The 27,987-nt window shown below is 39.7% G+C and overlaps 1 protein-coding gene and 1 long non-coding RNA gene across 2 annotated transcripts; one reads left to right on the top strand and one right to left on the bottom strand.

The window, feature by feature from the left end:
- Positions 1–149: 149 nt before the first annotated feature.
- On the bottom strand, positions 150–3,662 carry LOC148801118 (uncharacterized). Its single transcript, XR_016083400.1, has 2 exons — positions 3,283–3,662; positions 150–1,734 (listed from the first exon to the last, which is right to left on the bottom strand). It is a non-coding gene; the product is annotated as an uncharacterized LOC148801118 (long non-coding RNA).
- An 11,456-nt stretch (positions 3,663–15,118) lies between these two features.
- Positions 15,119–18,774, top strand: DMR6 (2-oxoglutarate (2OG) and Fe(II)-dependent oxygenase superfamily protein). The gene is made up of 4 exons (XM_010253062.2): positions 15,119–15,410; positions 15,578–15,825; positions 17,918–18,242; positions 18,343–18,774. The coding sequence occupies exons 1-4, from the start codon at positions 15,213–15,215 to the stop codon at positions 18,586–18,588; spliced, it is 1,017 nt and encodes a 338-aa protein (XP_010251364.1). The 5' UTR covers positions 15,119–15,212; the 3' UTR covers positions 18,589–18,774.
- The last annotated feature ends 9,213 nt before the right edge of the window (positions 18,775–27,987 follow it).

Here is a 27,987-nt window from a genome sequence, read left to right as displayed (position 1 = left end):
TGAGTTTAGAATCCACATCTAATTTCCTATTATTTCTTGTTATATATAATAAATAAATAAATAAAAAACACAGAATCCACAAACAAACAACAAAGTTTCCAATTATTAGATAAATACATTATAAAAAATGCATAAGTTATCAATTATCCTTCACATAAAATTAAAAATATTATTAAATTCAGCACCTAATACATAAATGTTATATGCTTTTCAACAATATAGGGTCAGGGAGGGTTGGGTTTTGATGGTGTGTGATCTAAATGCTCCTAGTTAGAAGGTAGTTCGGACGTCGGTTGCCAAATGGATCGCTCGAATTGCAAGTGAGATGGATCAGAGTACCCAGGGTGGCTAACCTGGCGAGGCCAATCCAATGCTTAAATTAGTACTTAGTAGTGAATTGCGAACTGGAAAGCAGTAACCTTGAGAGTTAGAATGCACTTAACTGCGTGCCTCCCTAGGTACTAGGGGCTGATGCCTTCATATAGTTGAACTGCCGTAAGCCTCACGAAACCTCTCTGAGATCTCCGGCTCGATTTGTAGGAGTCCGTTCCGCTTCAAGAGGTGGATAACGTGCTGGCTGATAAGGCTCATCGTGTCCATCCGATTTAGACAGGATGAGGATGAGGCCTACGGTTGCGTGGTATGATCCCGGAAGGCTCGGAGATAGCTGGCGGGCTTCTAGATCTGCTACGTGTCACTTCGGCAGATTTGGTCATCCAAGGTACCCAGACTTCAGTGCTATTTAATGTGACCGGGACACTCAAGGTGGCTCGATTCGTCGAGGTGGCCGGAGGTGCCGAGTCATCATCTAGTTGGCAGGTCGCGTCCACATATCCTTTGCTTATCAGGTCGGGCCAAATCACCCCTCATCAGGTTTAGCTCAATATTGTACTGTATCTATACCCGTATGTGTTGTAAAATCTCAAAACCCTCCATGCTCCAAAACCTATCATTCAAGGAAAAATACACCCAATTGGAATAGATACCTGCTAGGTAGGGTAGAAATTGCTATCCCTAGGTTGGATTGGGAATTTGTTAAGTATTTAATGGGTCTTAGCACCAACCTGAGCCCACTGTTCAATCTGAGCCCATTGTTCAAACTTATAGTTACGTCAGCTCTGTATTCTATCTTTTATTAGCGCTTTTCACAAATAACAACGATAATTGAAATTTATAATATATTAATATTAAGGATAAAATATAAAAACCTCCCCTAAAGCTTCTGACAATCATCAAAACCTCTTCTATAATTTTATTTTAGCAAAAACCTTCCCTGGATTTTTAAATAATTAGGCAAAAATCTCCCTTCCCTCAATGACTTAGAGGGAAAACATCACCATTTACAAAATTACTCATCTGCATTTACGAAATTACCCTTATCACACACCCAAATCCTTTGCGCCTTCTTTCTTTTCTTCGAGTAGCGGTAAAACATCCATCTCTGAACATGGTAGTAAATCAATGTGATTGACAACGCTATTAACATTCCAAACATCACCCTAAAATTTAAACGTTGAACAACATCAATTTCTGAACACGGTAAATTAACAACATATCAAATCTGAACTTAGTTTTTTATTGCTAGATGAATGTTATACTCTTTGGCGAAGACGAAAGGGACAAATCCCTTGAGGGAGCTTGACCTGTAAAATTGCGATGTGGAGGAGCTGGTCTCGTAAGCCAATAGCAATGGAAGCCGTAACCATTACTACTGTTGGAGCGCCATAAACAGCCCTGCCCAATCAAAACTCATATTAATATCTAAACAAATAAATAAAAATTCCTTCTTCCGATAACTAAACCGATGCAGTTTCAATCATGGAGACCTTATTTAGGAGAGGCTTTTGCTAAAATAAAATTATAGGAGAGGCTTTTATAATCGTCAGAAATTTTAAGGGAGGATTGTGTATTTTACCCTGATATTAATATTAAATTTACTAATAAAGAAGACTTGTTTTCATTGTAATTATTTGCAAGGTTTTTAAAACCGATCTGGAGAACGAACTGATCAGGGCACCGTTTTTCGGTTCGATGGTTCAATCATCCAGATCGAACCGTTCGACCCATGCTGTCATAAATAAATAAAAAACAAAAAATATTTATCGAGATGATTGTGATTCGGGATTGAGATGATCGCGAACGGTGACAGTGGGCTTGGTCGCCAATGCCTAGTGCCGAGTGCTGCTGCAAGCTCGCCGTTCTTCACTGCAAGTAGACATGTTCATGGGCCGGGTGGCCCGATGGGCCGGCCTGGCCCCCGGACGGGCTTGAACATGTTTATAGGCCCGCGGGCTTAAACTCGGGCCAAAAAGCCCGGCCTGCAATAAAGTCGGGCTCAGGTTTTGTCAAAATAACTCGAGCCCGGCCCGACCCGACCTAAAATTAGACTTAAAATGGGTTATGTGATTATATCTATTTGAATAAATTTTTTGATTTAAGAATGTAAAACTGTGTTTTAAAATGTAAAAGAAAAGGAAAAAAACCATCTTGTAAGCCCGTTGTTTATTTAAATAGGAAAAAAAACCATCTAAATTTTTAATTCTAATTTGAATAGGGAAAATTGTAATTTTTTTATTAGGTCGGGCTTCGGGCTCGGGCTCGGGCCTAGCATATTTTCATTAATGATGAGTAAAATCCCGACCCCAGCCCGGCCCATGAACAGGTCTAGCTGCAAGTCACCGTTGCAAGTGTTGGTGAAGGTGAGGTATTTTATTTTTTGTTCGCCGTTCATCGTTTGCCATTGCAAGTCCCAGCTGCAAGTGCTGGTGAGGGTGAGGTATTTTATTTTTTGTTCACTGTTCACCGTTCGTAGTTCGCCGTTCGCCGCTACAAGTTGTCGCTGCAAGTGTTAAAGGGTTGGGGATATAAAAGGTATTTTATTTTTTGTTTTTTTTATTTAAAATATTGAAAATAAAAATACTAACCCGTGAACCACTGCCCGGGTTAATGGTTTGCTGACTTTTTCAACCTTTTTTTAACAATTTCCGGTTTTTAATAAAACCGGACCCGGGGGACTGACCGATTACCAATTTTTCTGGTCCAATCGTCTAGTCCGATCCGATTTTGAAAACCATGATTATTTGCATCGGTATGTGTGTGAAGATGGGTTAGGGTCAAAATGGACTATGAAGGTTGAACACATTGGGTTGGGCCAGATAGTTAGATCAACCCGACCTAACCTCAGTTGTGTTGCATCTTTGGAATTATGTAGGTGTGAACTAAGATATTCAACATTCCGCAATCCACACAGCATTCCAAAATGAAAAGAGAAGTGAGAAGAACCTTTTAATCCCTTTCTTCGGGAAGATTTTGATGTGTGGTGACTGGTGAGTGACCATGGAGCCATCAATGTTGGCTTGGAGTGGCATCATTCTCACAAAGTGGACGGACATATGAGGAGAAGTCGTTTCAACTGTTTGATCGTCATCATCCTGATCTCTCATATCTGAAGCATTCCCGTGATAGACAGATCACTCGATACAAAATTGAATAATGTTAAGAGGAGGAGGTTTCATTTTCCTATTGTTTGGTCGCAACTCATGATCGTTCAGTGTTTGTGGACGGTACTTGACTCTGGCAATTGGCATCTCAGGTCCGTCCTAGTCCTACACATCGCCTTCCACACCCGGTCTGTGTCTGTGTCTGTCTCTCTGTCTGCTAGACGTCGCAAAATCTATTGACTTGAAAAGTTTTCTGTGGGCCTATGCTTCCATTTTCACTTGAAGTTGATTGGTGGTAAATGGTTTGTATTAATTGTAAAACCATCAACATGAAAAGGTGAAAATTTGTTTGGTGGATAGTCTCAGTTCATGGTCTGGACTCTGTATTTGCCTAAAATTAAATTCCTCCATGTGCGAGAAACTAAATCTAATGGTGTACCAAAGTATCTTATTTCCATGAAGCGACCTGTCCTCTGCACTTGCGTAATATGAATTAATTAATGTTGTCATTGACTCAGGAAATCCGGATGTGCTAGAAAATAAGGCTAGTATGACAGCTACAGAGCACAATAACAAATAAACACGTCAGGAATTTAATCGAACATGTGGTGACTACTGATTATGGATCGGTTATGTTATGTGGTTCGCTTGTGGTTGTGGCATTAATGCATTATCCCTACCCCAAGCCCCAAGGCAGGAACATGTATTTCCTTGCTTTTTTGGGGATAAACGTAGACTGGAGGTGGTACTGCATGCACATGGCTGCAGGCAGTGTTAACTGGTTCATTAATATTAGATGCATGTTAAATTTAGATCTCAATCAATTTATTTACTTTTTATTAATTCTAAAGTATATTTTTACATACTTGACCATTGCATACAGCCGATTACGTTTTTTGCTGCATATTAAATGGTTGCCAATTTGCCAAGTTGATTGGTTTGAAAATGGATGATTGGATGATGAACAGATCCAAATTGAAGACTGAATGCATCTCCTTGTGAATGGTTGTAGAAGAGTTACCTAAAAATTACTTGCTGCTTCCAATACAACATAAACTCATATTCTCTCTCTCTCTGTTTAGGATTCAAAATATTGAATGATGATGTGCTTGGTGGGTATGGAGTTTCTAATAAATCATATTATACATTTGATTGGATTGTATTAATGAAATTTTTTTATGTAGGAAATTAAAGATTCTTATGCACAATATAATACCACGTGTGGTTAGGTTGGAAATATAACATTGCTAATTTAATTTCAAGGTGAAAATGTGAAATGTTCATCTTCAATTCAACCATAGTTGGTCTGGGTATGATCTACTTATATGGTTATTGGTTTTATTGTTGTTGTTGTGGACAGGTGGTTGATGACAGGGATGAGGCTGTTATTGGAAATTGGAATGTAATGAGATCCAGATTGCCACGTTGCCCTTTGGATGGTTGTCAGTTTGGAGACCAGATCTGCTCTTCACACTTGGTGTCTCACATGTACATCCTATCATCTATTGGGCATATCTTCTGTACTTATTAGTTATTATTCATGGGAGATGTTCTCAATACATGGTGCATTTGTGAGGAGCAAATCCCGTCACATCAATTTGCCACATAATGTAAATAGGAATGGCAGCAGGGTTGGGTTGGGGTGTAGAGGTACTCTCCATCCCAACCCCGATTTTTTTTTAATTACTCAACCCTGACCTCAATCGTCATTACTAAGAAAAATCAACCAACTAATTATAATTAATTATAATGGGACAATAAAGATCGAACGTTAGATTACTTGATCAAACAGACTCTCTTACCATCTCAAGTGGCATCTAACCTAAAAACTTAAAATGTTAGATGAGGTATTTGAATAGGTTAGTATTCTCTAATACCCCCCGATTTTTCTTAATTGAAAGTCTGATTTTGTTTTGAGAAATTTAAAAGGAATAAATCAAATTATAAATTTAAATTGATTTCACACTTAACTAACATCATCAATGGAATATATAGGGGCATCGAATATCTCAATTATTAGCCATACATTCCCATCCCACCACAAAAGTTTGTCTACCGAATCCGATTGGGTTGGGAGGCAAGGACAGGAAAAATTGCCATATGAACACGAACATAATCATCCGAAAAGGGAAGACGAATATGATTCATTGGGTGTAGGAAAAAAGCCTTAGCCGGAGCTGAGATCATCAAATGGGACCAGGGGTATTAGGTATTATGTAATATAAGAAAAGGACAAATCGCAAATGACCACCAGCTTATGCCTTATATGGAGTGTCTGGATTCTATTTCTACAACCTAAAAATGTAGTGATGTGCATAGCATTGACGAAACTCTACAAAGTTGGTTTCAGATTTTGAATCAGTCAAATTTGTATGCAAGTGTAGAACTCAATTGTTGGTGGTGCTCTTATCGTAGCGCAGAAGGCCAGTCTTCAGAAGATAGGTTAGTTTGGTGGAACAGTCGGCTGGAAATAAATCTTATTTTCAATTATTCCATTTTTACAATCAAGTTTAATACGCCAAATCAAATCATAAGACATGTGTTCCAGGTGAAAGAATATTGACGTCAATATAAAGGAAAAGACTGATTTATCATTAATTAACATTATCGTCTAGAGGATGATGAAATCATAAACTTGAAAATCATAGAGAATTTGGCTGGATTTATAAGTCGTTTTCACCCACACACCGAAGACACCGTGGTGCTACTTTCTTTATTGTGTTGGCCCAGTTTGATTTGATACCGAATCTTCCGATAATGCAAGACTTTGGCAACCCTATCCTATTTAATAGACTCGTAAATGATTCATCCTCCACATGTGAGTTCGGATTATCACTCCCAATTTTTTGTTTAAACTATTATGGTTATTAAGTGGAGATACTTGCCTCTATTTTCAAAAAAACTTAAAATAAAATAGAGTGAATGACGGTTTAGTCCATGGTCAAAATTTTTAATTCTAAAATACAGTTGGGACAGGTGACAGCTCAGAATTGATGTCAATTCAACCGTGGGCATTGATCTATAGAATAGGGGGTTTTGACAGTTTGAATGTTTATAAGTATACAGTGAAATTCAGAAATCTGCATTGGGTCTGTCATAAAGAATCACCCTCTTTATTCGATCTCTTGGCCAAACCCCTTTACAAAAGAAAAACCTTATGTTTTGTTTTCTGGTTATTTGTTGCCTGAAATAAAAAATCTAATGACATGAATAGTCGTCGGCAACGAGCTGGTGCGCATCAGACTTTGGTGAAGGGTGCCATTGTTTAGGTGGATGCAACTCCTTCAAGTAATTTTACCTTCAACACTATGGTCTTGATAGCTCCGCTTCCGCCAAGAAAGAAGGTGAGGAAGGTGAGTGATGTAACCGTTTCTGGTTACGTACCAATTTTTTATAATGTATAAATTTTTTTTGGCTAAGTACCTCGTTATTTGATCCGGTGGTGATGTGCCTTGGTGATGAGCTACTTGGTGGCAAACTCCCTGGTGGAGAACTGCCTGGTAGCGAGCTCCCTGGTGGAGAGCTACTTGGTGACGAGCTACTTGGTGGCGAACTGCTTGGTGGCAAACTCCCTGGTGGGGAGCTACTTGGTGGCGAACTCCCTAGGGGAGAACTGCCTGGTGGACTCGTCATTTGACCTGCTCCTAGGCGGCCTGCAACTCAGAGGATGGTGGAGCTCCCTGGTGCAGCGCAACCCGACTGCCCTTTGCATGATGTGATTTCCTCTCCTTTGTAGGCGGCGGGAGCTGAGGGACCTGCGAGAACTGAATCAGAGGACCCACGGGTATTTTCCCGGCGGGGACTTTCCAATGCCTAAGTTAGCATTCTGATTACAGAGAGCTTGGAGAGAAATGAGAGAGCTGGAGAGCAGGGGTTACCATCCTTTTTTCCCTCCCCCTTGGCTTTGGGGGTCAGAGTCCTTATATAGTGGTGTCCTCGCGGGTTAGGTGGGTGAAAAGCCTTCAAACGGTAAGACTCGTCACATCCCGTCAGAACTGGGGTACGGTGGTGAACTCCTTGAGGTTGTCAGGCTGGCGCTTGTGTTAGGCGACCAGGTCGGCGCCTGGGCCAGGTTGCCAGGTCGGCGCCTGTGTCAGTCGACGGGTCGGTGTCTGGGCCAGGTTGTCAGGCAGGAGATCTTCTTGCGATACGCCAAACTACTCTTTTGTACTGAGCTACCCTACAAGTGGCGAGCTACCCGGGGGAGCTATGCCGAGCTCCTTGGGCTATCCCGAGCTGCTTGTGGCGAGCTTTGCCGAGCTGCCTGGCTCCTTGGTGGCGAGCTCCTTGGAGAGCTGCCTAGCTCCTTGGCGAGCTCTTTGGTGAACTACCGAGCTCGCAGGGTATGCCGTTATGGTTCATCGGTGGACGTCTTATGGGTTGCCACGTCGGCCAGGTCGGATCATGTGTCAGGCTGATCCAGGTCGGCCAGGTCGCGCAGGCCGCGCCAGACAGTGCACAGGCTGCGTGCAGGCCGCGCGCCAGGCAGTGCACCGACTTGGTAAGTTGTTGCTTGGGTGTCGCCTAGTTGTCACGGGGTGCCATGTGTCACAATTTCACTGGAGGGCCAAATCTTCCCTCATCATTTGCCCCCCACTCCCGAGCTGAGAGTAACTCAGCGAAGGGAGTAGATTTCTTTTGGCCTGTAAGTCGACGAGCTAGTAAGTGTTGATCCAATTCCTTAGGCTTTGGGAGCTGCCTGTATGTGGCAAGCTGCCAGTAAGGTGAGGGGGTCTCCGCCAGTTCAGTAGTGTAGCCCTTAGGCTCTGGGGGCAACTTATAGTTCACTTTTGCTGGTTTTGCTCCTGTTGAGGAAGCAACTGGATATTTAGCAATAGTGTGGCCCGTAGGCTTTGGGAGTGACTCGTAGTCTACTCTTTTTTTCACTTTGCCCGTGTCGGAGAGGCGACCGGGTAGTAATGTGGCCCATAGGCTTTTGGGAGTGACTTGTAGTCTACTCTTCTTTGACTTTTGTCCGTGCCAGAGAGGCGACCGGGTCTTAAGCAGTAATGTGGCCCATAGGCTTTGGGAGTGACTCGTAGTCTACTCTTTTTTGACTTTGCCCGTGTCGGAGAGGCGACCGGGTCTTAAGCAGTAATGTGGCTCGTAGGCTTTGGGAGTGACTCGTAGTCTACTCTTTTTTGACTTTGCTTGTGCCAGAGAGGCGACCGGGTCTTAAGCAGTAATGTGGCCCATAGGCTTTGCCTGTGAGGTGCCGAGCTATGATTGTGTTGCATCAGCTTCGTAATGTCGGTCACCCACTCCTATAAGTAGCTACTAGGAGCTCGACCTTCGGGGGCAGCACTACTAACTTTAGGTCGCCAGCTCACACGGGAGCCTTGGAAGGCTCGACCGGTAAGGGCGCCTATGTAGTCTGTTGGCCGCCAACTCCCGCGGAAGCCACGAAGAGCTCATCTTTGTAGGGGGACCTTGCGGAGAGGACTGATGAGGCTTTATCTGAATTGAAAGTAAGGTTGGCAGAGCTACTTAAGTCTGTTAGCTCCCTGCATAGTCTTTGAGTTCATAAAAAATGTAAACTATAAAGCGATAGCTTCAATTTTTAAAAAGTGAGGACTTAGCTTTGGTAAGATGAGAACTTAGCTTTTTGTAGCGTGTTCCCACAGACGGCGCCAATTGATGTAACCGTTTCTCGTCACGTACCAATTTTTTGTGATGTATAAATTTTTTTTGGCTAAGTACCTCGTTATTTGACCCGGTGGTGACGTGCCTTGGTGATGAGCTACTTGGTGGCGAACTCCCTGGTGGAGAACTGCTTGGTGGCGAGCTCCCTGGTGACGAACTGCTTGGTGGCGAACTCCCTGGTGGAGAACTACCCGGTGGCGAGCTCCCTGGTGGCAAACTGCCTGGTGGCGAGCTCCCTGGTGGAGAGCTACTTGGTGGCAAACTGCTTGGTGGCGAACTGCCTGGGGGAGAACTGCCTGGTGGCGAGCTCCCTGGTGGCGAACTGCTTGGTGGCGAACTCCCTGGTGGAGAACTGCCTGGTAGCGAGCTCCTTGGTGGCGAACTGCCTGGTGGCAAGCTCCCTGGTGGAGAGCTACTTGGTGGCGAACTCTCTGGGGGAGAACTGCCTGGTGGCGAGCTCCCTGGTGGCGAACTGCTTGGTGGCGAACTCCCTGGTGGAGAACTGCCTGGTAGCGAGCTCCTTGGTGGCGAACTGCCTGGTGGCAAGCTCCCTGGTGGAGAGCTACTTGGTGGCGAACTCTCTGGGGGAGAACTACCTGGTGGACTCGTCATTTGACCTGCTCCTAGGTGGCCTACAACTCAGAGGATGGTGGAGCTCCCTGGTGCAGCGCAACCTGACTGCCCTCTACATGAGGTGATTTCCTCTCCTTTGTAGGCGGTGGGAGCTGAGGGACCTGCGAGAACTGAATCAGAGGACCCGGGGGTATTTTCCCTACGGGGACTCTCCGATGCCTAAGTTAGCATTCTGATTACAGAGAGTTTGGAGAGAAATGAGAGAGCTAGAGAGCAGGGGTTACCATCCTTTTTCCCTCCCCCTTGGCTTTGGGGGTCGGAGTCTTTATATAGTGGTGTCCTTGCGGGTTAGGTGGGTGAAAAGCCTTCAAATGGTAAGATTCGTCACATACCGTCAGAATTGGGGTACGGTGGTGAACTCCTCGAGGTTGTCAGGCTGGCGCTTGTGTCAAGCGGCCAGGTCGGCGCCTGGGCCAGGTTGTCAGGTCGGTACCTGTGTTAGTCGGTGGGTCGGTGTCTGGGCTAGGTTGTCAGGCATGAGATATTCCTGCGATACGCCAAACTACTCTTCTGTACCGAGCTACCCTACAAGTGGCGAGCTGCCCAGGGGAGCTATGCCGAGCTGCTTGTGGCAAGCTTTGCCGAGCTGCCTGGCTCCTTGGTGGCGAGCTCCTTGGAGAGTTGCCTAGCTCCTTGGCGAGCTCTTTGGTGAGCTACCGAGCTCCTTGGCGAGCTCCTTGGTGAGCTACCGAGCTCGCGGGGTATGCCGTTATGGTTCATCGGTGGACGTCTTATGGGTTGCCAGGTCGGCCAGGTCGGATCATGTGCTAGGCTGATCCAGGTCGGCCAGGTCGCGTAGGCCGCGCCAGACAGTGCGCAGGCCGCGTGCAGGCCACGTCAGGCCGGCCAGGTCGGTGCCCCGGCGGGACACCGACTTGGTAAGTTATTGCCTGGGTGTCGCCTAGTTGTCACGAGGTGCCATGTGTCGCAATTTCACTGGAGGGCCAAATCTGCGCTCATTAGTGAAGCTTCCATTAAGGAAGCAAACAAAAGCAACCGTGTCCTGAGGAAACTTGAGAAGCAGCAACAGGGTCACAAGCTTGACACATATATTGAGGAACGGTTCAGTAGTGGTCGTCTGTTGGCTGCAATTGCATCTCGGCCTCATCAATGGTTGAGCTGATAGATACATCTTGGAGGGCAGAGAACTTCGAGTTCTACATGAAGAAGATCCAGAGGAAGAAAGGGAAGGGTGCAGGAGGTGTCGCTTAAGAAAGGGAAGGGTGCTGGTTGTAGTCGCGATGAAGAACGGTCGCAAAAAAACAGAAATTATTCTCCGATTATTGGTGCTGCTGCAAGTGTTGGAGTTTTCATTATTTTCTTTTGTTCTTCATTCCAGAATCAGAAATGGAAGTACCGTCAACATTCCAATCTCAAATTTCATTAGAGATTGTAGGGTGAAAAGAGGCCCGATGGGATTGTTATTGGACTACTTGAGGTCGCTTCCGGTGAAAACGGAATCACATTCATTGAGCAAAGAATAAGGGCAAAAGGGACATTTCATCCTTTCTGTTATAACTTGTTGGTGATAGACCTGTTTATGGGCCGGGTCGGGCTGGGCTCGAGTCGGGCTTTTACTCATCATTAATGGAAATACGCTAGGTCCGAGCCCGAGCCCGACCCGGCCCGACCAACAGGCCTATAACTTGGGCCCAAGCCCGGCCCTGATAAAAAGCCCGAAGCCCGACCTAATAAAAAAAATTACAATTTTCCCTATTCAAATTAGAATTAAAAATTCAGATGTTTTTTTTTCCCTATTTAAATGAACAATGGGCCTACAAGATGGCTTTTTTCCCTTTTTTTTTACGTTTTAAAACACAGTTTTACATTCTTAAATAAAAAAAATTATTCAAATGGACATAATCACATAACCCATTTTAAGTCTAATTTTAGATTGGGCCGGGCCGGGCTTGGGCTGGGCTATTTTGACAAAACTCGAGCCCGGCTCGAATTTATTGCGGGCCGGACTTTTTGGCCCGAATTTAAGCCCACGGGCCTATAAACATATTCAAACCCGTCCATAAGAGTACTCTAAGATAATAATTAGACAGTAAGAGTATTATTTGTCAATTAACTAAATTATAGGAATAGTTTAAAAGGTTTGCCCTTTACTAAAAATATTTGCAATAGACCCAAACTTTCTTAGGCCATGAGGTCGGTATGAGGCATGCTCTGTGAAGAGCAGATCCAAACTCCCCACGTTTTTTGATTCTGTCATAACAACATGCATACTTTTTAAATTTTCTTACTTGCTCCATGGTCGAAACAATAACTGATTTAGCATCTCTTACTAAGTTACTCTAAGTTTGTAATAGAGGGGTTCAGTCTTGATATGAATATATAAGTTTATCACCTTTGGATCGTATCTTCATAGAGGGGTTTTCAGATTATAATGGGCCAAAACGTTTGGTTGAACCGCTGATTAGAAACTGAAGACCAAAGTTGTTCTATTTTTTAGTTGGCTTTTAAAACCTTACATAAAAGTGAAATTAAAACATTTTAGTAGCACATAAATGATAGTTGCTCAAATATTTTATTCTTCAAATCCAATTAATAAATTGAATCATTTATAAAAATTCAGTGAAAAAAATCAAAATTTAAATGATTTTTTCATCTTTTTACCATTTAATTATTAATTCTAAGTGTGCATGACACATGCCCTTATGGTAGTATCAAAAAAATTAATAGAACAGAAGATAAAGATAAAAGAAAAAGGGTAGAGAATTCAGTATATTAACTACTCCACAGTAATGGTCACTCGTCAACCAATTTAAACAATTGGTCCTATTCTCTAGTAATGAGAAGAATCAATCACTCTTGAAATTGGTTATGTGACATTCATCTTTACACTAAGATGAATTGAACATCCTTCCTTTAGGATACCTTATCTATTTATTTCATCACGAAAATAAGAAACACATGCATTGGTTATCGTGTCCTCTGAGTTCAAGTTAAAGAAGAAAGCTTCTAAATTTTGAAAATAATTTGTTATTCTAATGAAATTTGCTTTTCATTTATTTTATATTCATTTTTTACTTATGTAGTGAGACTGCATATGAAAATAGACAACAAAAAAATAGTGAATTTCCACTTAGGACCGTAAATCTGTAATCAGGTGGGATTTGGATCAGATGCACCCACATTCGAATATGATCCAATTATTAAAAACTTAAATCCGAAAAAAATCAAATTTAGGGTTTGAGTTTAAATAGCCCTATGTTTGATTTTTATATCTTTAAAAATTAAAAGAAAAATTCTAAGATAGATAATTTGAATAAAAAATAATTGGATTGGGAACTTTCTAAATCCATTATTGCAATTGTTTTTAGATAGTAAAAATGCATTAATTATGTTAGGTCCTTTTTTTTTTGAAAAAAAAAACCATCTTAAGAAAATGCCCACATTGTTGGCAAAACCTAAGTAAAGAAGAACTTTGTGGCTGATACTGTCATCTTCATCTAGACTGAACCAATAATCCGTAATTGAGTTGGTCGAGGAGGCATGGATCAAGACATTAGAGAAGCAGTTTGGGCTAAGGTTGAGAGTTTGTTAAACTTTGAATGGGCCCAGTCTGAGAATATGGGCCAACGCCTAAAGTTTGAAAAGGCAACTTTAGTCCCTAAAGTTGGCCACTTTAGATGTTAAAAAATAAATTTTGTTAAGTTTGAAATAAATTAGTTCAAGGATTTTATCAAATTAAAGGCATTAAATTAACAATAGTAAATAATTAACAACAATTAAGAGTAAATTATTACTTAAACACTAACTTAATTAACATAAGTAATAGTAAGCCAACAATATTAATTTACTTAATTAACTTAGTTAATTTAGTAACCCAATTTTCTTAATTAATCTACTTTACGGAATTTCTTTAATTACTTTATTTACTTAATTTATTAATTTACCTTAACTTATCTTTGATTTTTTAATTACTCTATTTACTTAGCTTAATTTGTTTAATTGACTTAATTGACTTATTTAGTTTAATTAGCTTAATTTCTTTAATTGCTCTATTTACTTAGCTTAGTTTACTTAATTTACTTAAACAATTAGTTAATTCACTTAATTGGCTTAACCTACTTATTTAGATTGATTAGCTTTATTTATTTATTTTACTTAATTAACTTAGAATCTTTAATTAGTTTAATCTACTTATTGCTTAATTTACATAGTTGGATTTATTTACTTATTTAGTTTAATTAGCTTAATTTCTTTAATTGCTCTATTTACTTATCTTAACAATTAGTTAATTTGCTTAATTTTATGGTTTTAAAATCATGATTGACTATGCAATCAAAGCATTTGACCCAAGAACCTATCAAATATCCAGTTCCGTTTTATACCTGGTCCAAAATTTTCGAGAAAAAGAACATTAACTTGGTCAACAAACAGCTAAGTCGAATGGTTGAACCGCTAAACTGTTTGATCCAATAAATGGCTTTCAGATCATTTTAATTTTTATTTTTCAAAATGTCACGGGCTGATCCATTTCAACTAGACAATCGAACCGTTGACCCAAAAACTAGTGGTCAAAGTGGTTTCATTTTGGATGGTTTTCAAAACCTTGCTTAATTGGCTTATTTTACTTATTTAGATTGATTAACTTTGTTTATTTAATTAACTTAGCTTTCTTGATTAATTTAATTTACTTATTTAATTGTTTAATTTATATAGTTGGCTTACTTTACTTAATTATCTTAATTAAAGTAATTTATTTAATTTACTTGATTAACTTTATACCACTATAGATCTTGAAGTTTACTTGTCGTGGCCCCTTTTCAAACTTTAGGATCTAAAGTGGCATTTTCAAACTTGAACAGTACTATATAAACATGTTTTTATCATTATATTTATTGACTAACAAATTTGTTGATGAAGTCTCTAACGTCTTCTCAAGACAAAAGATTACATCTCTATGCTGTGCTTAGGCCATAGAAATGGCCCCTACGCCAGCTAGGAGGAGAAACAAAGTATATTGTATCTCGAGTTTGGATCTGCTGATACTGATAATCACACATTGCTGGCCACGCACATCTTGCCGCAGATCGGATTTGTGATTTGTGATCAGCAGATCGGATTCTTGTATCTCTCCCTTCTCTCCAACTTTACCCGCTACTTTATCAGCCATCTCATCTCGTTGAATCGAACAGAAAGGTATTATATGCATTTTTTTTATAAGTTTTAATGGGCCACCAACGATTTTAAAACATTGCATTATTGTGGGTTTTTCGTAATAACCATTCCTTTTTCTATTTTTTTTCTTATCATTTCTTTCTCGATTTTAAAACGCGATATCGCGGGACAGATGTCAATCAATTAGTGGCGCATAGACTTTAACTTGTCGTCAACGCTTAATCAACTAAAGTATATCCTACTCCATGAGGGACCCTTAAACTTATTAATTAATTTCTCGCTTTCCTGGAAGTTGTTGCTCAGCATTCAGCAACACATCCTGCCATCCTGCCATCTTATCATCTCTCTCTCTCGACACAATCCATGGAACCTAAATTCCTCTCCACCGGGTTCCAATATTCAACCCTGCCGGAGAACTATGTCCGGCCAGAATCCGAGAGGCCTAGACTATCACAAGTCACTAACTGCCCGGACATTCCGGTTGTGGATTTGGCTTGCGTGGACAGATGTAGAATAAGCCAGCAAATTGGGAATGCATGTCGCTGCTTTGGTTTTTTCCAGGTCTTCTATTGCTACTCTTCATTTCATTCTCTTTCTTTCTTTCTCTTTCTCTGCAATACATATACTGCCTGTATATGTACTTATATCTTATTTAATTTCTTGATGAGGTGGGGGCTCTTTAATCTAATTATATTATTGATGGTTAATTAGTTATGGGTGCATTGTAGGTGATAAACCATGGAATACCGGTGGAATCAACGATGAGAATGTTGGAAATGGCGAAGGAGTTCTTTCACATGTCAGTGGAAGAGAAGATGAAGTACTACTCGGATGATCCATCCAAGACGCTGAGATTGTCTACGAGCTTCAATGTGAAGAAAGAAACGGTTCGCAACTGGAGAGACTATCTCCGCCTTCATTGTTATCCTCTAGACAAATACGTGCATGAATGGCCTTCTCATCCTTCTTCCTTCAAGTACGATTATCTTCCTTTTACTCAGCTTCTCTCTTCTTTGAAATTTGTCTTTCTTGGGTTCCACTCAATAAATACTGTCCGATCTCTTAATGGGCGTACACTTGCCAACAAAAATTTCTCCCAATTCTAAACCATCCCTTTGGCCTCTTAATTTACACTAACCAATAAAAATTCATCAAAATTCTAAACCATCCCCTTTGGCATGTAAATTTCCAATTGTTAGTTAGTATACACCTTCATACAAGGAGTAAAGTGTAGGAGATCTTACGAGTGGATTCGAGCCGAATCAAATATTTGGCTATTCGAGCTCGACTTGCTAATAAATTATTAGGCTCGAGTTTGAGTTCTTTTCAAGCTAGAGATGCTTGAAAGTTCGGGCTCAGCTTGATTGCCTCTAGTTGCAGGTCTCCTTCAGCTATTGATTGATATAATCTAATACACTTGACTTGGACGAAAATTAAAAAAAAAAAAGAAAGGATCCTTCTTCCAAGACGGTGGATAGGGGTGGCAATTTTCCCGTGCCCGATGGGTACCCGGGCTCCCCGACCCGATGGGGTCGAGGATGGGGGTACCTTGGCGGGGTTAGGGTCGGGGATGGGGACGGGGACGAAGAATGCAATCCCCGCCTTGACCCATCCCTGATTAATATTATATATATAATATTATATTATTATTATATTATATATACTATATATAACATTATATTATATAAGTATAATAATTATTAACTTATTTATAAAATAGTAAAAACTAAAAGTCTAAAACATAATTCGAAGAAATCAAGAAAACTTGATAAGTTGGAAAACCCTTAACCCTCGACTAAATTAGTTACCAGTCTTCATTCTTTTGTATTCGACAGAGAAGACTCAAGAGAAGTGATTAAACCACAAAACCAGTAAACCCTAGCTTCGTCTTTGTTGCCGATTCACCGACTGCCAACCGCTGTCGCTTACTGTTGCCACTGCCCACTCGCCCATCGGACATCGAACAAAGGAGAGGCTAGAGAACTGAGGAAGAGACTTTGTCTTCGTCGCTGATTCACAGACCGTCGACCTTCATCATCGTCGCTGCCGCTGTCACCCTTTTGACTCTCTCTCATCAGTCATCATCGACATAAACTCTCCCAAGTCCCAAGGTCCTTTCTTTCTCTTAGTTTCAGGGATTCCTTTCCCCGTCGGGGATCGGGGATGGGATATGTACTGCCCGCCTCGAACCCGCCCCGTTGCAATTCCTAAAGGTGGATAAATTAGCTACGTCTCTCTTGTTTGGGAAAATCTAAAAATTCCACGTGAGGTCAGAAAAAGAGTGAAAGTGAATCCAGTCCCATGACCCACGACCCATCGGCATCTGACCATCTCCATTCTCCAATTTGGACTTTGGTGTGGATTGATGTTCTGCCATCCTTATCGCATAGTTTCACACGTGGAGCAGCCGCATACCACGCCAGTGAACTAGTGAAGGAAAACCTAACCAAAGTCACTCTCTCTTAACTATTGGACTTTTCGTTTGATCGCCCTTTTGTTCGTGGGCTTTCTTTGGCTCAAATAGTCCATTATTAAAATCTAATTAATTGCAGAGAAGTCCAAGCCCACGGTGGCTTGCTATTTCAACCACGGTCCACGGTCCACGGTTGGTGAGGGTGTTGTCTTACTCTTAATTCATAAAAGGTGAGTCAGACATCATATCATATGTGTGGTGACGAGTTCAGTGTTTTGAACCCACGGCCAAACCGGTTGGTCTTTGGTTCACCCAGATTTTGGGTCTGTTTCATTCTGAACCATTTTCACTTTCATGGATGATGTAGTTAGGTTGTTCATATATTATCTTTTCCGATCTAAAACTATTGGGATGATCCAGTTTTCAATGACTGACGAATTCGGTTTTGCTCTCCACGTATTTTGTTCACTATTAAGTATTCATAATCATACAATTGTAATTAAATGACGATACACCACTCCATCTCCATCATGGCCGGGAAGTTGTAATTGTACTGAATCCATGCATATTTTTTGATTGAATTAATGCTTCTGGATATAAAGCTTTACCACCCCATAATGGTTTGAGTTGAGGTTTGTTGTATTGGTATGAATAGGGATGTAGTAAGTAGATACAGTAAAGAAGTTCGGCAACTTGGGTTCAGATTACTGGAATACATATCAGAGAGCTTAGGGTTAGAAGAAGAATACATGGAGAAAGTTTTGGGTGAACAAGGGCAACACATGGCCATTAACTACTACCAACCATGCCCCCAACCAGAGCTAACATATGGATTGCCGGCTCATACAGACCCCAACGCCATTACCATCCTTCTTCAAGATGAACAAGTAGCTGGTTTGCAAGTGTTCAAGGATGGAAACTGGTTTGCTGTAAATCCCCAACCGGATACATTTATCATTAACATTGGTGATCAATTACAGGTAACATAATATACTAATTAATGGCCAATTTCATGAATTAAAATGATGTAATAATGTAAGGACCTTGATCAACTCAAATCCAAAAATTAATTAATTGTAGGCATTGAGTAACGGGCAGTACAGAAGTGTGTGGCATCGAACCGTCGTCAACACTGAGAAGCCAAGGATCTCGGTGGCTTCATTCTTGTGCCCTGCCAATCATGCAGTGATCACCCCGGCGGAGGGGCTCACTGAGGACGGAACTCCTGCCATGTACAAGAGTTTTACTTACGAGGAGTACTATCAAAAGTTCTGGAGCAGGAACTTGGATCAACAACATTGCCTAGAGCTGTTCAAGAATAATTGAAGCTCTGCTGTTGGTTGGTTATTGTCATCGCTTAATTAATTGGGTTCTTTAGCTTCGCTCTTGAAGTCGAGCTTTGAATTTGCTTTCTTTTATTCGCTTTTATCATCTTTCTCTGAACTCTAGCTAGAACTGTAAACCTTATTGTGTATTAATTTTATGGAGAATGTTCAAACTTTGTCTTGTTTATTTCTTCACTTTGTATTGGATTTCAGTTTCCCTTGAAAATTTGTCCCACAACTTTTATCTTCTTCATTCTACGTACCCATAAATAGTTTTTGTTAATATGGCGGAGTCCTGATATACAGGTCTAGGACATTAAAAACTAAAAAGGTGTAAATATTATACCTTATGCAGGTTGGGTGACAAATTAAGAATGGTCAATGAATTTGCGCTTAATTTGACCATGACAGTCCTGTGTTTATCTCAGTTCTTTTTTTTTATCTGCTTCATCACCTCTCTCTCTCTCTCTCTAATGCACTCTCAGTCTTTAATTCATATATATTGTTGGAATTCTTATTTTAGTTTGGTTCAGGTTTACCTTTTATTCTTTGCTTTTATTTTTCTTTATATATATATATATATATATATATATATTTTTTTTTTTTTTGGTGACCTGAACTCGCTCCAACTATCTTCTTTCTTTGGCAGGGATTGATTTTTTTTTTTTACTGCTCATTTAAGCATATATTTTTCCTAGGTAGGAATCTTATCAATTTACTTATTCTGTGAATCTATCTAGATTATTGAATTGTATTTTAACAATTTGAAGGCCAATTTCCCCCATTAGGTAAAGTATGATTCCGACCAGAATTTGGGTTTATTTCTTTTAAATCATCTTTTATTTCGGGGGTTGTTCTTTTCTTAAACTTAGAAGATTGAAGTGAAGCACTGAAACTAAACTGTAATCTATACTACATAATGACCACCCTATACTTAATATGGGGATATTATTTTGACCATAGTTTTAAAAACTGACCTGTAAACGGAACTGTTTTGACCACTGGTTTCTGGGTCAAATGGCCCGATCATCCAGTCTGAACCCCAGTTAAATGGTTTTGTGGTCCAAAACCAGACCTGGAACCATGATCGGTTCCTGGGTCAAACAGTCTAACTGTCCAGTCCGGTTTGGTTTTCAAACCATAATTTTGACATATTTTGTTTGACAACCATTATTTATTTGATTTTTTTTGTTAATCCATTATTTATTTCATTTAAGAGATCAAATAAGGTTTTATTTGTAAATATTTGTATTTTAACAAAATTCTTTTTCTGGTAGATGTGTTTTAATAAAATTCAATTAGAAATTTTAGTGTCCCACCTTATTTGAATTATGGCTATGTTTGGTTGCAGTGCAAATTTATTTGCACTAGTACAAACGTATAGGAGTGCAAATGTAAAAAATGCAAATTCTTGTTTAATTTTGTTTTGGATTTTACTTTATCCTACTTCATGTCTTAATTTACTTTATTTTTATTGCATCAAACAAAAAAGGCTCAAATTTGAAACAAAATAGGTCAGAATTTACACTCAAATCATTTGCACTGTCATCGTTTTACATCAGTACAAATTTATTTGCATTGCAATCAAATACAGCCTAAGTATTTTTTAAGAGCAAAATTAACTGCTTCATTTTTTTTTTTTTATGGCTAACCAATTATCTGAACTAAAAGCCCTTTGGTTGGATTTACTGAGTTTGGTATATATAAATACATACTATAATCCCCCAATAACTAGGGTGCAACTTGGATTGGCTCAAGTTAGCATTCTACACTGTTTTGGATAGGGTTCTTTCAAATTTTAACAAAATTCCGACCCGCCCATTTCTTTTACACTTTAAAAGCCTGTTACTCTCTCATGTTATCCACATATTGGATATTATTGAATAAAGCAGCCAAGGGTATATTAAAATTGGGTCAAAGGTTGTCACCATGAACACTATTATTAGTTTATTACCATGCATCATATGATTGGATGGGTCAAGTGAGACCAGATCAAATAGTTATATCTTAATGAGTATTTACTGGTTATCTTTTTAATTTGCTTTGAATCATTTCAAAGGTATAATGTCAGAAAATGAAATGAATTCTTTCTTATTCCAGACTCGGGTCAAGTATTATAATAGGGTGGCAGTGCACGTATCACGTACTAGCCTCGTCAGAAGTTGGGCTTGGACTGCAATGTAACATAAACTAGAACACTCGAGTCTTGTATAAAGTGAGGTATGGGCTGGTGGATAATTAAATGAAAATATAACGGTAATGGTGGACCGTGGATAAGGGGGTATACAAAAGGGATAAATTAAGGGTGGAAAGACAGGTCAGCTATGGCCCTGTTGACACATAATAGCAATAAGACAAATCAGGGTTATAATGAAAATCCCAAATATATAAATAGATAATTCAGTTTTTTATAGATTTTTTTTTGAGGATTTTCGGACTGTAATCCCCCTCAGAAAATTTTTTTGCAGCCCCCTCCTTGCCTACTAGTAGCCCCCCTATAAACCACATCCTGCCCGTGAATACATAGTCAACTTCCACTACATTGATGAGTGCCTCAATTTTTATAAGAGGTTCCTTTTACTGGCCTAACCCAATTTACTCGGGGGTTAATCACTGATTCTAGGTATTCTATTGGGTAAAAGATTTAAACATATCCTGATTTTTCATAATTTCATTATATATTTTAAGTTTTTCAAATAGACTTAAATATACCTTATGGGCTATTTCAATCAGACTTAAACAATGTTTCAAAAATGACCCAGAATCGGAACTGTTTTGACCATTGGTTTCTGGGTTTCTGGGTTGACAGTTCAACCGTTTGGTTCAAACCAACAGTCCGTTCTACCAAAAAAATAAAAAAAAAACATAATCAAAATAAAAATGGCTAAAAACCATTGAATGGGTTGGTGGTTTGACCGCCCAGGTCAATAGGTCATTGACCAATTCAACGGTTTTTGACTAGGAACCGGGTTTGGGGTAAATGAAACCGGTTGCCTGGACGGGTCCCAGGCCAAACAGTCCAATCGTCTGGGTCAACGACGGTTCAAAAATATTGGACTTAAACATACCCTCCATCAATGAAACATTCATAAATTCATTTAAAGATTTGAAAATCCTATTTTGCCCTTTTCAATAGGAATAGAAGAAAGGATAATTGAGGTGGAAGAAGAAGAAAGAGAAAGAGAGGAGAGAAGAAAAAAACGGAATACTAAATACAGGTTAAAAATTAGGGGAGAGATTGAAAAGTGAATATTAAATATTTGTTTATAGGAGTTAAGGCTTCTATGAATTTTATTCCATTTGATATTCTGGATTTAACGGTTGAAAGAGAGAGGGGATTGTTTCATCTTTCAAGTTCCTACTCAAAGTCATGCTACCCAGAAGAAATGTGTTTTACAGAACAAGATATTAACAACCAATAGTATGTTCATTCATCTTCAAGTCTTGGTTGGAGACCATTTCCAGGGTTTCAGGAATCTACAATTCATGAATATTGAGAAGAAAAAAATTGGAGTTAGAGATAGGATGGATTCACATATTGAAATGAACAAAATTTCAGTCATTATCTCATTTCGTGAAAACTATCATGTTTCTTTCTTTATTTCTATTTTTTTCATCCTATTGTGCTTTGTCGTTTTTTACAGACATGCCCAACACCCACATGAATTTGAAAAATTTAGGATATACTTTGAAAAGTTCAAAGAAAAGGAAAGATATATTAAAAAAGTCATAAGATATATTTAAGTTTTTTGAAAAGCTCAAGCTAGGTACCTTTAAGTCAATTTATGAAAACTCAAGATATGTTTAAACCTTTTTACCCTATTTTATATATGTAAAAAGTGTAGAACCAGAGGTGGGATTACTTGGACATGGGGAGGATCAGATCGACTCACAACCAAAAAAATGCTTCCAATGCATTCCAACACTGCACATCTCACCCGAGATGTGTGGTGTCGGATCATGTTGGAACAAGTTGGAAGCGGTTTTTGTTGGGAGCAGAAACTGATGGATGTTGGGAACCTTTCGGCAAGATGTTTTCAATGTGATGGATGTTGGGACCGCTTGTTGAGACCTTGTGTTGGACATGCCTGGACTAAACCAATATAACTCTCCATGCCAGCCATGCATGCGAAGTAAAAGATTGAGTGGTTGTGGGGCATATGCAGTTTATGGCTGGCATGTGGCTAGTGGGGTGTTATCTATATATATAATAGAAAGAAGAAAGAGGGGAGAGGAGGGGTATTCTCACCACAAAGCTCACACATATCTTATCTTCCTCTCTTTTCTCATACATGTGCATATTTATTTTTAAATTTTCATTAAAAATATAATAAATCAAAAATAAAACTCTGGCATGTCTTTATTGTCTCTCAAAAAATCCATATTTACTCTCTACTAAAGTCATTCTCAAGTCTCTCTCTCCTCCACCTTAATAGTCAACATCTATAGCATCTCTCTTAATCACTCCCCATTAAATCCATTTTTTCCTTTTAAATCTCTCTTAATTCCTTTTGGCTCTCTCTAATAAAGTAGGGGTGTAAATTAGATGGGTTGGGGTAGGATAAGGACCAACCTAAATATGAAACCTAGATTGAACTCAAACTAATGTCAAAACCCAAATTTGCCCACCCAGAACATGCGGTAAACCAATCTTCTTATTGTGTAAAAGTCTAAAGAAATCATTGCTCCTTTTCCATGGGTTATTAGGTTTCTCTCTATTATTTTATTAATTTAATGTGGATTTGTTTCATGGATTGTTCAACATGATCCTTTCGTTATTTGTGTCATTTCAATTTTGAAATTGTTTTTTTCTTTTAACTTGGTTCTTGATCTCATGCTAAGCACATTTTTTGGATTTATAAGGCTACACAACAGGGGTAGCCTATCCCCCAACCCTAGGAACAACGGTATTTAATCTCAAGTCTCCACTACAATTAGCCATTAAACCTATCAATTGAGCTACCATCGAATGATTTTCATGCTAAGCAGTTATTTTATGTACTTCTCATAATATATAAGCTATATACAAAAGAATAAGTTCGAAGCTCAATAACTAAAAAGAAAATATAATTAATTTTCTACTATTTTATAAGTAAAAAACTAAAAATATATAAAAACTTTGTGAGTCACTGTTACTTCATTTTTTCACTTAAAAAATATATTTTTAAACAACAGCCTGTGCATCGCACATGTAGAACACTGCAAAAAAAAAAAAAAAAAAGATGAGTGCCACTAAAACTCGAATTGTTGCCACTTGGCCAAACTCTAAGGGCATACATGGAAATAGACAAGATTTCTTTTGCAAGGGTTGGAATGGGCTTTGGTTTGTTTGTGCCCATGATTAGTAGTAGTAATTAGGAGTTAGGACTAGGGAAGTAAGGGTTGCTCATGGGCCGGGTTGTTGGGCTTTGAGCCCAAGTCACTAATATTATTCTTTTGAAAGGCCCAAGTAACTAATATAATGATTTATATTATGTGTTCTTAATCTAATGTTGAATATGACACTAACCATAATGGAATGATGAAAAATGATGTATATATGAATTCATATAGTTGGCACTAGGAGAAAGGCTTAGGTGATTCATATAATGGAATGATGAATCAATCACCTCTCATTTGGTGATGTATCAATTTTTTGTGCTAAGTACCTCGTCATTTGGTCTGAACTGGGGGCAGATTAGGTGCTGAGTTAACTGGGCCAAGCTGGGCAGGTTAGGTGTTGAACTGACTAGGCCGAGCTAGGTAGGTTAGGTGACGATCTGACTGGGCCGAGCTAGGTAGGTTATGTGACGATCTGCCTATTAGGTGCCGAGCTTACCAGAGTGTCGAGCTGACTAGAGGGCCGAGCTGGATTTATTGGTGAGCTTTGTCGTTCTTTAGAGACCTACAAGGAATCAATGTCAAAGGACCCGGGGTGGCTAACCCGGTGAGGTTGCTCCGATGCTTAAGTCAGTACTCTCATAGTAGACTGCGAGCTAAAAATCACAAAGTATGAAAGCTAGAATATGCTTACTTGCCCCCCTATGTCATTGGGGTTAGTGCTTTTAGTATGAAAGCTAAAAATCACCGCATCTGAGATTTTCTCGAGGTCGTCTAAGTGGTCCGAGATTCCCGAAGGTAACCGCCATGCACATTGACCACCCTCCGGATCATTCGGTACATAGACCAACTTCTAAGGATCATGGGAGTGTTAGGATATGCATGCCGAATTCGTTGGCGAGCACGTCTCGCAGGCCACCAGGTTGGTGCTTGTGCCAGGCCGCCAGGTCGGTGCCTGTGCCAAGCTGCCAGGTGGGACACCATCAACTTGGCTAAGGCAAGTTGTTGCCTAAGTGGTTCTGGGTGTCACCTAGTTGTTCCGAGGTGCCATGTGTCACAATATCATTGGAGGGCCAAATCCACCCTCGTCAGTGATGATTATAATATAAATAATTATATGATACATGTATAAAATATATGTTATAATTTATATAAATATAATATATCATATTCGTTATTTTAATAAAAATCATATGCATGTATTTTAATTTTTGTCATTTTTTTAATTTAAAGAGGCAAAGAACTGTGGAATGGAGGAATTGAAATCTAAAACTAGGATCCGTCATGTATGAGATGCGTGGTGCCAAATCATGTTAGGAGGGTGTTGAAACCTATTTCATTGGCAGGTGAAGACAATTGATGGTACTGGCCTACTACTGTGTCATAGTCAATTTCATCAACCGTGCTATGAACATGCCATTTGAGTGTCATCTTGTATGTCTTGGGTGGGGTAATGTATGTAGTTTGTATGTGGGGATTACAAATGGCAATATTATAATTATTACTATAATTTTTTAACATTTTGATGTATCATTCTATCAGATTCCCAAAATGTTAACATCCTCTTTAGGGGGTGTTTTTTTTTCGGATTTTGAGAGGGCGGAAAGTTGGTCAATGGGATTTTGGTTCCTATTGACCAAGAATCCCTTGTTCTTTTTTCAGATTTATGTGGGGACTAGGGAAATTTCATTTTCCTGGGTACCACTTACCCAGGTAAGTGATATCCATCTCCTAGGTGGGTAAATAACTTTCCCACCTAGGGGGAAAGTTGCCAATACTTGAATGGGACAAAAATGCCCCTTTTAATAATGGATTTTTATGGCTAAAATGGTCATTGCCTTATTTACATGAGAAATAAAAGAACATGGGAAATGTACTTACCCGGGTAAGTGTTTCCCAAGAAAAACTTGCCCAGGTAACTGCATTTACCCGGGTAAGTAACTTACCGAAAAGCGAATAAGGCCTTAAAGGGAGGTAAGTAGTTAGAAGAGAATTGAGGTGTAATGGTTGAGCATGGGGGACCTCTAACACTTAACTATGTGTCTATGTTTTCCACATTAATGCAATACAATTGCTTTTTGTCTAATTCGTTTGCTTTTGTTGTTGCTTGTTGATTGTTTTGTTCATTTCGTAGACTTATTCAATCATCATTGAATGCAACATGAGGGCATGATGCATAGCCCCGTGATAGTTGATATTAGAGCATGATTACCTTCAAGTACCAGCAACCACGCATTGTCTATCAACATGCTACACAACGATTCCAACATGATGAAGGAATGAGAGATCCATGCCAAGATACAAAGGGAATCTCGTAGGTTTATTTGAATGAGGACGAGCCTAGAGTCAACTCTCCCAAAGTCAAAGGAACAACATTGAAGGCTAGCAACATGAAAAGTCCATCGACAAATTTGCGGCCATGGACAAGTGCGTCATGTGATGTGAGGTGGCTATAGGTGAAGCTTGTAATCATGTTGGTGAGCTCCACCTCAATATTGAAAGAGTGACAATTGTAGTTAGAGATTGGAGGGTCATTCCATTGACACCCTTGACGAAATAGGCAACCCACTAGAAATCTTGGTAAAAGGCTACAAAAACAACTTGAGGAATTGAAGGGTGAGGTGATCCTTTTGAAGAAATTGATGGTTAATGCCACCAACACACCAATCAATAGCTCCAGATCCTCCCAAGATCAAAGTTTGAGAATCTACCCCTTATGTGGGAGCTAAAGATAACTAGGAACTTGACAACTTCTTGTAGGAAATGGAATAATATATTACTACCACCAACCTAATTGATGAGGTGGATAAAGTATGCACTGTTGCTATGTATCTTACTAATGTTGCTATATTATGGTGGTGTAGGAGATGTGCAGATGTAGAGGAAGGCTTGTGCTCCATTGTTACTTGGGTCATGTTCAAGAAAAAGATAAAAGCACCAATTTTATTTGGAGAATGTTGAATACCAGTTTTGTCGAAAACTCAAAAACTTGAAGTACAATGGTTTATTGCATGACTATGTGAAGGAGTCCTTCATGCTAACATTCATGATCACAGATATATCTAACGAAGACTTGCGATTGAATTTCATGGATGGCTAGCAATAGTAGGTCAACCTTGGACTCCACCAACGGGGGCGTGAAGAAACTTGTCATGGAAATTGTGAAAAAATTGATGGACCTAAGATGGTCAAACAAAGATGCCTCTAAATCCATTAACTCACATATCAAGGCAAGTCAGAAGTGATAAGAAACCTTACTATGGACCCAAGGGAAACATAGGGTCAAGCAAGCTGAATGAATTCAAATTCTATAAGAGGCTAGAGGGGGAGTCTAGCTACAAGGGTGGTAAGTTCACAAAGAGGACTCCTCCCTCTCCTTGTTGCATCTGTAAAGGAAAGCACTAGATGAAAGAATACCCTAACTAGGGGCAATTGAATGTCCTCCTCGCTAAGCTTAGTGATGATGAACATAGTGACAAGGAGGACCTTAAGGAGACAAAAATGGAGGTGCTATAAAGGATCAATGCTTTGAAGAAGGTGAGTTTTCCAAAATCGATAAAATTTACTCGAAAGGGGTTAATGTATGCGGAAACTTCCCTAAACGAGAAACACACAAAGGCCATGGTGGATACAGGTATTACACACAACCTCATCTTCATTAAAAAAAGCCATTAAATTGGGAGTTACATCGACAAATGAAGCTAATCAGTTGAAGGTTGTGAACTCAAATGACAGACCAATACAAGGCATACCTCGACGAGTGGCCCTACAAATTGGTGATTGGGAAGGAGAGATTGATGTTTTAGTGGTGCCCATGGATGACTTCAAAGTGGTCCTAGAAATGGAATTCTTAACACAAGTAAAGGCGGTTCCCATGCCCTATCTTAACTTAGTATGTATCTTTGAAGACCAAGCTCCACCTACACCAATGGTTCTAGAGACAAGAGCTACCCCCAAGATGCTCTTAGCCTTATAGCTTAGAGATAGAGTGCGAAAGGGTGAAACCACTTACTTGGCTACGTTGGACCAAGCCCTAAAGGACATTCCTTTAGTAGTTGCAGTGGTATTGGATGAATTCAAG

This window comes from Nelumbo nucifera, chromosome 3 (genome assembly GCF_055504915.1).
Source record: "Nelumbo nucifera cultivar China Antique chromosome 3, China Antique-T2T, whole genome shotgun sequence".
Lineage (NCBI taxonomy): Eukaryota > Viridiplantae > Streptophyta > Magnoliopsida > Proteales > Nelumbonaceae > Nelumbo > Nelumbo nucifera.
The sequence above is the reverse complement of the archived record's forward strand: the minus strand, read 5'-3'. Positions and strand labels throughout refer to the sequence as shown.